Source organism: Pleurodeles waltl, chromosome 6 (genome assembly GCF_031143425.1).
Source record: "Pleurodeles waltl isolate 20211129_DDA chromosome 6, aPleWal1.hap1.20221129, whole genome shotgun sequence".
Lineage (NCBI taxonomy): Eukaryota > Metazoa > Chordata > Amphibia > Caudata > Salamandridae > Pleurodeles > Pleurodeles waltl.
In genome coordinates, this window is record NC_090445.1 from 1,601,745,334 (window position 1) to 1,601,758,449 (window position 13,116).

General features: G+C 44.7%; 1 protein-coding gene across 1 annotated transcript in view; it reads left to right on the top strand.

Annotated features, from left to right (window-relative positions):
* The window catches only part of LOC138302186 (amiloride-sensitive sodium channel subunit gamma-2-like), a 188,967-nt gene that overhangs the window by 42,835 nt on the left and 133,016 nt on the right, over positions 1-13,116 (top strand). The window contains exons 3-4 of the mRNA XM_069242533.1: positions 1,126-1,256; positions 10,362-10,525. Of these exons, the coding sequence (XP_069098634.1) occupies positions 1,126-1,256; positions 10,362-10,525 (295 nt within the window). The remainder of the gene's footprint in view (positions 1-1,125; positions 1,257-10,361; positions 10,526-13,116) is intronic.

Consider the following 13,116-nt stretch of genomic DNA (forward strand, 5'->3'; position numbering starts at 1 on the left):
CGAAATGTACTTAAGTACATGCCTTATTTTGAGTTTGCGAGAAGGGATACCTCATCAAACTGTGGTGGATATCATGTCCACTGTATCACAAATTCCCTAGGTTTTAACAGACTTGTAATACATCAGATGGGACGTTGACCACGTTTGTGAAACAGTACCCCATCTGCCAAACACTAAATAAGGCCCTATGTTTCTGGAAGTGGGAGGATATGAAGAGGGTTATGCATTTTATTTTACAGAATAACATACTGAGCATAAAATAACAAACATGTTGCCAGCACCATGTAACTTTTGTATCTGGTGTATGTATGGATATGTAACATGTATATCAGCGCCTACACCAAATAATGGACAAATACATTTTGTAATATTTGGGCAGCTTTTTCAGCTAGCAACAAGTCGCATTCCAGTAAGAGTAGAACAATTCATGTAAGATCTTATTTCAATAGCATTTCCTATTTCCAAATAATCTTTTCAATATATGAGCCATTGTTTGAAGAAAGTTGTACCATTCTGATAGACATTATAGTGCTTAGAAATTGTAATGTAGTTGATGTTCCACACTTTTCTCAGAGGTCAAAGTAGGTGTGATCAATTGAGATGACGTTCTCAAGACCTTGCAGCACTATAAATACACATCTTCCTATTCCCCAATGCACCAACCATGATACCATTCTGTGGCTTTTTGGTTACGCACTCAGACATATGCAATGATCGCATTAACTAACTGAGCATTCATAATGTAAAAGTGTACATTTCCAACCGATTTGTTTCACTTGCATTTTTCATTTCATGTGTGTGATCTATGTTTTCTATTCAGTTACCTGAATTTGAAAGGCCAACAAAATAGTTACAGAATATTTTCTCATTAGCCACGCCTCAGACTCCGCCCCCACACTACCTGACCCCACCCTCATTACACTTGGGCTCCCAGTTCCCATAATTGTTTTATGCACTTCAACTGCTGCTTTAGTCTGTTGTCCCATGGACATGGACTTTTTTTTTTTAAATAAAATCCCTAAATCATGGAGTAGGACACGTCATTCCCTGAGATGATGCACAACATTCTTAAAGATGGCCACCTAGTCTCACTTGGAGGACTCTCCTTTTTTTATTCCCTTTCAGCTTCTTCTCAGGTTTCATCAATTATAAGTTTGGCAACTGCTTCACCTTCAATTCACAGAAGGCCACAGACCTGCGTGGGAATCCCATAAATTCGGAGGCCCTGAACATCACCAAGGCGGGCTTCATGTACGGTATGTTCTTGCCACCTAAACCTCAGACAATATGTAAAACAGAAAGGAAATGTATAATGATGGCCCTGAACACACTGGTCACACGAGTCTGTATGGAATTCTTTGCGTTATCAACCTTTAAATGATCATCACAAATACAGCATAATATTCTGCTGCGTGAAATCTGCTATAATCGCTCTTATTGTGGGCAGCCCAGTTGATTCCCAGACGTTGCTGGAATTATTGCAATTATGATTTTTGAGATAAATATCGGTAGGCCAAACCTGCCAATATTTTTTGGGAGAAAAATGCTTGGTGTTTACGGGACCATGTAGGTTGTGGTGCGGTAAGCACTAAACACACATATTATTCGCCAAATACTCATAAAAGGGTGCTAAGTATCACACCTGATAAATTCTGACTCAGCAGAGTTGGATTTTATCAGGTGTGATAAATGTCACACTAATTACAGGTCCAGGCCACTCCTAATGAGGGTTTATGGCCCTCATTATAAATTCAAGGCTAAAGTGGAATCATGGTTTTGTGACAATTATCACAGTCTCACAGTTTTCCTATGATAGATTCTGGTAGGTCAAACACGCCAAACACCATTATGGGAAAAGGCCTGTAAAAAGGCAAAACATGTGAAATTAGGTGTGTTAAATACCGACCCTGCTCAGATTCATATGCCTCATTTGATAGTCTAAAAGTCAATGTAGGAGGTACTTACCACATGTAGAAAATACCTCACCCTGGGTAAATAGCATTTACCACATGTGGTAAATTCCTCAACGTATTCCACCTAAGTTGTACTGAGGGCCCAAAATGTAAATCAGTGGTGACTGGTAACTTATCAATGTGGTGAGGCATAAAAGTTGGGGGTAAGTTTGACTTAACTTTGACTTGACTAGCGAAAGAAACAGATGCTGGCAATGAAAACCTAATAATCGTTCCATGGGTACCTGTCCAATGTCTGCTTTGAAAGAAACAACATTAGTTCTGTAATGTAAGACTTTATAAATGTGTGTGAGCAAGCAAAAAAAAAAATCAAAGGAGCATATCAGACATGCCACTCTGTCAGGTTGAATTAGCAACATCAGTAAAACAGTTGCTGATTTGCTTTTGGACACAGTTTCATTTTTCTTGTCAGCACGTCTTGTTGCTTGCAAGCCATTTTCTTAGCTTAAAGTGGGCTTACAACCTTCCCATTGCTTACAATTCGTCGACTTCATTGTCACTCTGTATTGCTTGCTTCTCATTCATTAATGCATGCTGGCTTCACTTCCTCTTCTTGTATTTGCCCCTCCTTTGGAGTATGGCAGAAATACTTGTGTTCTTCCCTTGCTTGCATTTTAGGAGCTACATTTTTCTTTTTTTGTAGCCCTCCATGAAAGTGCATGTGATTTTGAGCTGTTGCCCTCATGTACTTCTCCCCACCCCTGCCCCTCCGGTATCACACTCTCACCTGTGTGCTTCTGGCCCCCACCTGGGCTCCTGTTGCCATCTCTCCCCCCTTGCGCTTCTGTGTCCCCATCCCGATGTTGCTTTTGTTCGTCTGTGTGCATCTGTCCTATCCTCCATGTTGCTCCTGTTTGTCTGCATGCTTCTTTGACCCTGGCTCTCCTGCATGTAACTCTTCTTCTTTTGTGTGATTTGCCACCTTTCCCCAAGTTGCTGCACCCAGCTCTCCCCAGCGCCCCAGTAGCTTCATCAGTGTGTTTATTTTTATATTGCTTTTTAACTTTTCTTCAGGCTGTACAGCATCTGTTTTGATGCTATAAAGCATGGCAAAAGGACATTGGCAAAACCAATAGGTCTCTTTAGCGACATCTATTGGCTGTGTCAATGCTTATTGGAATTGTTTCCATGCTGATTGCTGACTTAGAGAGCCTGCATCCCGGAATTATACCATTGCATTGGCCTGATTCAAGATATCACTTCACACCATGTGAAAGAGCTTGTGACAGGACAATTTAATGATTAGCCATGCTGTGCCTGGCAGTGCTCTTAACAGGGCAATGTCCTCTTTTCCAACATGTAGCCGAGCCACTCCTTCCCCTTTCATTACAGCTTCTTACACCAGTAACTCAACCAGTGGCTACAAATAGATCATTCACTGAAATATTTGCAGAAATGTACAAAGACCAATGGATGTTATGTTAGCTACATTTGTTTGAGCGCATTAATCACCAAGAGAGTATCCTGGCGCTGTAGCAGGTGAGTGCGTCTAGCTCTGGTGGGCTTCCTTGAAAGGCCAAGTCTTCAGCTGTGGAATTCAAAAAGGGAGGGAGAAGGGGGCTGTGATGTGTTGTGGGAGGTGGTTCCAAGCTTTAGAAGCCATGTAAAAGAAGGTGCAACCTCCTGACCTGCCTTTTATATTCAAGGGGTGTGTTAGTGTTTGGCCGGCAGAGTGGAGGTGTCTGGGACGTTGGTGGAGTTAGATGCACCTTGTTGGAGGTGGCACATTCTGGTTGGCTGAGGCAAGGCCCTAGCCAGGCAGAACCCACCTCTCCCATCAAGGGTGGGTGATTAGACTCACTGTATACCCTGCACTCACCTTTGGGTAGCTTGGCTCAGAGCAATCAGGCCACAGAGGCAATGTGTAAAGGCAGTGTGTAAAGCACTGGCACAGCACGACCACACAATAAGTACACTGAGCATCACAAGCAAGCCTTCACACGAGGTGTATGTAAATAAAGTTTGTATTCAACACACACATGAATTAACACCACATGAACATCATGTAAATCTGGGCATAAATCACATTCAAATATATTACTAGTACGAGGCCCAACAGTGTTAATACGAAATCAGCAGTATGTACAAGTGAGAAAAATAATACTTTTCCTCCCTGTACCCACATGCAGTACTACCGCATAGGCAGCACAAGACCCACCCTCACATTCACCCCAATTCACTATAAAACAGTTGTAGGATGCATCCCGGTTCCCAACAATCGCAGAAATGTATACATACAGAGAACTATAGCACATTTGAAATAGCTCTGCAGCCTAGGTCACACCAGTAAACATCAATGTCAACCACAATAGTCAACAAGGTGCAGGGCAATGCTGCTGCATGGTGAAATCAACCCAGACACTCACTCCCACACACTCACTTCGGCCTGCTACATGGTGCCACGGATGTCAGCCATGTTTGCCTATATGCACTCGCACACACTTGCTTCCAGCACCCTAATGCAGTGCTCTGACAACCAGAAGTGAAGTCTATATGAGTTCACAGACCCCTCTTGGACCCAAATCTTCCTCTACCCTCGAACCAATTCCTGCCCCCTCAGAGCTAGAAATGAAGCAACCTTTCCTCATGGCCGGTGGTTACACTTAGTCAAGATCCCGGGGCAAAGGTACAGGGGAAGAAGGAGAGAATGGATGATCAGGTAACAGTCGGCAAATGGAGCTTTCATGTGCGGGCCCCAGTTTGCAGCGCACAGGGGAAGGATAGCCTTGGGACACGCTGTTAGTGGCACTCAGCCAAGCCAGACACTCATCTTCACAGATAGTTACCAATTCAGCACCTCCCAGGACAGGAGGTACCACATCTGGTTGCACATGAAGAGTTCACAAAATTCCGTGCCCTTCAGGTATGGGCACAAAGTCTGGTGCGCGATGACCTATGTTGCAACAGACACTTCCGAACGCTAATGCAAAGTGCTCGTTGCAGGGTTTCCCTCGGATGAGGCCCAACGTCTGGTGCACGATGACTTAAGTCGCATCAGACAACCCAGTGCACATGAAACGTTACCACTGCTGTGCCTCCTTGGAATGATGCACAACATCTGGTGCGCAATGGCTTGAATCCCACCAGACAATCTCGCTGCACATGTGTTACTACTGCTGTGCCTCCCTGGAATGAGGTACAACATCTGGTGCGCAATGACTTGAGTCGTAGCAGGCACTCCCGCTGCTCATGAAAAGTTACCAATGCAGCGTCTCCCTGGAATGAGACACCACGCCTCATGCACGATGACTTGAGTCACACCAGGCACTTTAACACACAATCAGTTCCCGTTCCATACCTCCCTGGAATGAGGTACAACATCTAGTGCATGATGACTTGAGTCGCACCAGACAAATCCAGTCACACACACACACACAGATGCCATTTCAGCGGTAACACATGAGGTAGAATGCAGCACTACTCTGTGTACAACCCCACCTCCAAGGGTCGCAACCAGTAACACGGACATCACATGCAATAAGTGTACAATCAGTTGTCGCATGAGAGAAATGCAGACCACTCAACAACAGAGGGTCACACGGGATCTCGCAACCAGTTATCCGATCACTACCATCCAAACGCTTATGCGTGACATGGCCCCACAATTAAGGGTCACACTCCCTGAATGCAGGCTGTAATTTGAATGTCCCGCACCAGGCAAATCCGGTCTCCAGGTCCAATACTTAGTTCAACTTTCACACTGCTGCTACCAGGTGGAATGCAGCAGATGACATAGATGCCTAGGAGGGCACCGCTCTCCAGATGATAAAGTGGACGGCGTATGTCATGCGCTGGTCTTTGATGTCCCTAAGACCTCCACGCAGAACAGGGGACAATCCAACAAGCCATTGGAGAGCACACTTTAGAGTGTCATACTGCAGCAAGCAGTATGCCCAGGCCAGCTACGATGCAGGAAGGGTGTGCGATCCCTCCCAGGACAGTAAATATTCCTGTGCACAACAGATTCCTCTGGCAGTGTGCACCATGGTGCTCCTGCAAGCATATCTCTAAATTGCTGAAGTCTGGTCCCCCTAGTTATTCTGAAGTGGGCCTTTGAAGTTGGTCCTTTGAACCACATATGTCTGTCCTATCCTGTTTGCCATGGGGCCCCGGAATGTAGATCCTTATCTTTAGTGGTGCCATGATATGACTCCGAGAGGCCAAGTGTCAAACCTCTCCCTCCAATCCATCCAGCCTGGCCCTCAGATGGCAGAGGTCAGTTGTTTTGGTTATCTACAGCTGTCGCTGGGGAAAGCATAAATGTGTTTTCCCCCAGCCCACAGTGAAATAAAGCTTGAATTGAAAAGGCACACAAAAGGGATTTTAGAACATGGAAATGCCCACTTTCTAGATTTGGCATTTCCAAGGTATTACTGACAAAACCACCTTTACCATTGGAAAGGGTTTTCCATTGGGAATCTAATGATAGTAAACATGATGAGGCTGCTCCACTGCAATCTACTATTGCAACTAGGATTAATTGTAAACCTTCTCCATATTAACCATGGGCAGCGCAGCTCTCAATGGCAGTGAAAACACACATGGGCATTCTTCACTCCATGGGCACATGTGCCCAGGTGTACGCACAAGCCTGCAGGCGCAGACTGCACACAAGCTTTGAGAACACCCCAAGGGTGCAAGTGCGCCCATACAGGCCTGCTGTGTCAGGCTCAGTACATATATAAAACCCTAATGTGCAAGTGTGCAAATACTGGCAAGTTGTGGCAGGCCCAGTATATATATGAAAACACTAATGTGCAAATGTGTATATACTAGCAAGCCATGCTAGATTCAGTATATACATGAAAACACCAATGTGCAAGTGTGCACATATAGGCAAGCCATGCCATGTTCAGTACATACATGAAAACACCAATATGCAAATGTGCACATACTGGTAGGCCATGCCAGGCTCAGTATATACATGAAAACACCAATGTGCAAGTGTGCACATATCGGTAGACCATGCTAGGCTCTGTATGGCCATGAAAACACCAATGTTCAAGTGTGCACATATCGGTAGGCCAAGCAAGGCTCAGTATAAACATGAAAACACCAATTTGAAAGTGTGCACATACAGGCAAGCCATTCCAGGCACAGTACATACATGAAAACACCAATGTGCAAGTGTGCACATACTGGTTGGTGACCCTTCCTAACTCATGTAGGGAGGGTGCCGCACACTTTCACACTGTACTTACAGTGGGAAAGTGCCCAGAGCCCTAAGGCCACTCAGAGAGGATCAGCAAAACCTCAAGGCAGAGCCAATCTTCTCGGCAGGGAACCCTGCGGCATGGAACACCCTTGTGTATCTGACCTGCCTTCTGCCTATCACCTGCTCCGCGGTCTGGGGGGTGCTATAGGGAAAGCGGAAGGCCGACTCCGGGCTGGCCCCAGTGGGGAAGATGCCACCCTGAGTGTAGGCGCACCTGCGCCTCCACAGGCCTGCACTACAAGGCCTATTACATATTGGTCAGGCTGCTCTGATGGGTGGCACACTCAGTGCACATACCACTAGTGGCCAGGTCTGTACCCACCCCGAGTATGTGGTGTACCTTTTTACAAAGCCCTCCTGGATAGGGCACCTTAACCAATCATGTAAGCGTCTCTTCCTGGCAGGAGTAGGAAGGGCGCAGGTACTTTCCCCTTGCAGTATAGTGGGAAAGTGCCCAGAGTCCTAAGGCCACACCCAGAGAGTCAGCAAAAAACTGTGAGGGACAAGAAAAAAAGTTTCAGGGAAATCCCCTAAGAAGGGCCATGCCCAACACAGCCGTTCAAATAGGCAGGGTCTATGTTGATAAGTGCTTTATAGGTGCGGATGAGGAGCTTTAAGTGTTTGAGTATTGGGAGCCAGTGGAGTGTTATGTGGGCCCTGAGTAGCAGATAGAGGACTAGTCTAGCAGCTTAGCTTAGTACAGTCTGAAGTCTTCTTGCAAGCTGGTTAGTTGTTCCAGAGTACAGGGCATTTCCATAGTCCGGTCTGCTGGTGATGAGGGCTTAGGTGCCCATTTTTCAGGGTGTCGTCTGGTAGTCACTTTAACATATTCTTCAGCATGCTCTGGGTGTGTAAACAAAATGCTGCGACTGCACTGACTTGGGATGGACATGTCCAGTTTCCTGCCTATTATGATTCTGAGGCTTCTTGCTTGTGGTGGGGAGGGGTGTGGGGGGGGGCAGTAGGTCACTAGGGAGAGTCCCATAAAGAGGCTTCTTTCCTGAAAATCACAACTTTGGTCTTGTTCCTGCTCAGCTTGAGGCAGTTAGACTTCATTTATGTAGCCACGTCAGTCATGCTTGCAGTGAAATTGTTTCTGGTGTTGGGGGATTTGTTCTAGAGGGACGATATGAGTCGCATGTCACCTGCATAGGAAAGGGTGCTGATTTTGTGTGCTCAGATGATGTTTGCCAGCAGGGTCATGTATATGTTGAAGTTTGTCTGGCTGAGTGAAGAGGTCTGTGGGACTCCGCAGATGAGTTCCCGTCCTCCTGAGGAGTATGGTAGCATGTTGACAGTTTGGGTTCCTTTGGTGAGGAAGGTGCAGATCCATTTGAGAACATGTCCTTAAAAGCCCATTTCATGGAGTCGTCTGATCAGGATGGGGTGGGAGACGGTGTTGAAGGCTGAAGATAGGTTTAGAAGGATAAGGTCTGTGGTTTCTCCCCTGTCAAGCATCCTCCAGCTGTCATCTGTTTCTGCAGTGAGGACAGTTTTGGTGCTGTGGTTGGGTCTAAAACCTGATTGAGTGGTTTTGAGAGGCTAATGCGTGGCAAGGTTGTCAAAAAGGCGTCTGTTGATGGCTTTTTCTAGGACCTTGGAAGGGTCTGGAAGGAGTGATATCGGTCAGTAGTTGACGAGTTTGATCTAGTCAGCTGACAGATTCTTTAGTAGGAAGTTGACAGCAGTGTGCTTCCATGGCTCTGGAAATGTGGCTGTATTAATAGCGCTTTTGAGGATGGGTGTGAGGGCCTTTCTAATGGGGTCAATCCTTTGTTGACGGTGTGATGGAGGTAAGGGTCCGATGGAGCCCCAGAGTGCATGGTTTTTCTGTGCTGCTGCTGTCCCATGTGATTTTTGTGTTGTCTTTGTTTGTCAACACAAGACTTCTGGCAAGGGTCGGAGGTTCCATATGTGGAGTGAAATTACTGTATGTGGTTGTGATCTTGCTGCAGAAGAAGTTTGAGAGGTCATTGAACACTCCTTAACTTGGGCTGATACTGCTGGTAACTGCTCTGGGTGTGGTGTAGTCCTTGATGATTGTGAAGATTTCTGTTCCACATTTGGTGCCGGTGTCAATCCGTTCAATCATTGTCTTCCTCTTGGTTTTCCAAATTAGCTGGTGGTATCGCCTCAGGACAGGTTTGAATAGATGAATCGAAGCACAATAAAGTGGCAAATGTAAGAAAGAGCATTAGCAAGTTTTAGGTCATCATCATGTCTGATGATTGATGCTGGAAGCAGCAAGCCATGTATGTTTCAGACTTGCCAGAAGCTTAGGAGCAATTACTGTCTGGGACCAGCCTATCTGGATTCCTGACATTGTGGTCTGAATGTTTCCCAGGTTTTTCACTGGATGTGAGGAGCAGTAGATTGGACTTAGTGTTGACAAGTGCTGCCTGCTGTGGCAGCCACCTTATTTGTTGGTACCACTAGAGTTTTAGGTTCAGCCAAACCAAACGCTGATGACAGAACCACTGCTATTAGTTTCACAAGGTGATCTTGATCCAACCACCAGAGAAACTCCCCATAGACACAAAGCAAACAACTCTCAGTCCCTCTGTCCATTTGAAAGTTTAGCTGGTAACAGTGGCACGTTCTGGTGCACTCTTAATGCTTAAGACAAGAGGAGTAGTGAGGGACAGCATGACTGGATCCCTTTTTTTTTTACCCAGACGCTTGTTTCAAATAGATTGGGTACTACCACATTGCTCCAAAAGAAGCTATTGACCTCAGCTACCACAGATGGGTTATAGCTAGATACTTACCCTAAATTGCTAACCAGAAAGAAAGCTCATTGACATAGGTTCCAGGTCCAGAGATTTATCTTTAACCAACAACACAGTCAGGCACAAGCATGAAAGGGCCCCTCCTTTCACTCTTTATAGGTCGTTGAGTACCATTTAGGTTGAATAATTTTGATACCAGCCATTTAAGTGCCAAAGCACTTCAGTTTGGAGCATGTGCTAGAGAACATGTCATAATAATGCTACTATATCAAAGCTACATAACAATGGTCCTCACAGCCAAACGCATTGCACGTAGTCCACTTCTATGCAAGTAAAATTCAACATGGTTTTGTGATGTGGAGGATATGTTTGTCATGCAGGACTGCGTGGATATTCAATTTCTATATTTTTGTTTTTTGCTTTTTCCATTCCGATTTATGTCAGGATTACACCTAGAGCTCTTCATCCAGCAGATTGAGTACGTTCGGGACATGACCCATGCTGCTGGCATCCGTCTGCTGATACATGACCAATCACAGATGCCCTTTCCTGAAGACGAGGGAGTGAATATTCCACCTGGGGCAGAAACAGAGATTGGCATGATGAAGGTAAACCACCTTTAGAGGGTTTATTAACAGCACTGACTGCAAAAAACAGACCAGCAGATTAAGCAAGCATATACAATTGAAAGGGCACTTCTATACTCAATATTTGAATGTGCCTTTACTGAGCACTATGGTCAATAATGAAATCTTTGCTTAACGCATAAACGGAGGCCTGGTACAGATAGAAGAACCCTTTGGTCCATATACATGAAGCACTCTACAGCGGTAGAATGTACCACTTATGAAAAACACATAAAGTACCCTGAAGTAATAGGATGCACTCCTTATTTATTATACGTGCGGTGTTCAGGAACAAAATCTGGTATTCTTTGTATAATACACACATAGGGCTGCATAATAGTAGAATGCACTCCATGGGTAATCCACACACCAGGCTCCTCTATGTTCATTTGTACATCTTAGTTAATACACATACAAGCCTGAATGGCAAGTAACTGGTCTTTGGTTAACTCACAAACAGGGTGAGGGCTCCATAAATATGGAAATATCCCAGACATGTTTAGAGCTACTTGGTGAACCCTTGTCTTATATGTAAAACCATGCTTGCACACATGTGATCCTGACTACACTAGAGCTATGTGACTCATTAGCCAATTGGTTTGAAGAGAAAATTAATAAAATCTACACAAATGTCCCCTCAACCTTGAGCCAACTTGACAACCTTCTTGATTTTAGTCTGCCTTCATCCAAGGCCATCTTTCATCTGGAAAGTTTTGTTCCTTGCACTTTGGAGCAGACCCAGAAGCTGCTAGAAACAGCCAAAGTAGGATCACTAATGGACTTGTGCCCTCCCAGTATCATGGCAAGTCTTCCCAGCTCAATTGCTCCTGCAATTATGTCCTCAGCTTTAGTCTCTATTGTCTGGAAAACTGTCCAAGTCCCCCCCCCATTGTAAAAAAGCCCAACACTTACCCTATCAATCCCTCTACTTACCACCCTATCTTGCTTAGCAGACTTTTAGCGAACATCATAAAGAAGCAGCTCTCTACCTTCTTAGAAGAACATAGGCTCCTCGATCCCTCTCAGTCAGGCTTTAGAACTTGTCACAGTACAGACTGTTAGTCTCTGTTACTGATACGATCAGACTATCCCTGGATGCAGGGACCCCAATGATGCTTGTGCTTTTGTACCTATCCGCAGCTTTCGACACAGTCTCCCATGATATCTTAATTTGCAGGTTGCACAACATTGGGGTCTAAGGCAAAGCACTTCAATGGTTTGTTGATTTCTCGAAAGACCATACTCAAACCATCTCTCTGAAGCCCTTTAGATCACATACCATGCCAGTCAAAAAAGGGATACCTCAGAGGTCCACACTAAACCCCACAATTTTCAACATCTACATTGCCCTTAAAGCACAAATTGTCAAGGCATGTGGTTTCAAGATAATATCCCATGCTTATGACACACACTTGGTCATCTCTTTTGGTCCCAACTTGGAAGGAGTAAAAGCCTGCTTCTTTGAATGTATGAGGAAGATAGCTTCTTGGATGTCAAACAACTGCTTGCAACTAAATGGTGAAAAGACTGAAATACTTCTATTTCGGATTGGTGGCCATACAAATTGGAACTTCCTGGTCCATGAAAGAACATGTCTCAGCCCTTTGTGGAACCTGTTTTGCCACCATACGATTATTGAAAAAAGCATTTTCTTGGCTTCCCTCTACCTCTAAGAAAATCCTAGTTCACGCCTTAATCACAAGTCGTCTTGACTATGGAAATGCTCTACTTGTAGGTGCAAATGAGACTTTGCTATCTAAACGTCAGGTGGTGCAGAATACTGCCACTCAACTTGTATTCAATCTCCCGTCTGGTTGTCCTCCACTATTACACTGTCTGCATTGTCGACCTCTTATAAAAGGCTCATTTTTAAGGTGTACTGCTTTCCCCTTAAAGCTTTGAATGGCAATGCTCCGTCTTACTTACACAATAGGCTCAGATACTATCATCCGACCAGGTTGATGAGATCCACAGACAGAGCCCTACTTTAAATTCCACAGATCCGTACTTCCAGTTTCAGCGGGAAGTCTTACTCGTATCTGGTCCCCTTTCACTGGAATAAACTTCCCCTCACAAATTTGTTTGTGTACAGAGCAGGGAAAGCTACAAAATTAAACTCCTAAAAACGTGTCTGTTTAGTAAGTTTTGCTAGTTTCATACTTCAGCAGAGCGCTGAGATATTCCTCTGTGGATGATTTGCTGCGCTTTACTAAGTGTTGCCCATATAACATAACAAATGTTGTTCCTTCTGAGAACTTGGTCAATTTTACATAAACCTACGGCCAATATATATTCTTCTAATTAGGCACTCATTACAAATAGCCTATTAAATTTCAAAACCCTGCATAAATCTCTGTTTGCAAGGAGTTCGGAATTAGGCATAATACAGTCTTTAACACAATTGGTATTTACTGAGTATGATAAAGCCTGAATTCAATTTTGTCACATTAAAACTGCCGGAATTTAACTTTGGAAAAAGGACCAGTTATTACCAGCACATGCAGACTGTGGAAAGATGAGCACCAAGACCCATGTCCCACCTCAAAATCTTGTAATAGGCAATAATTATCTCA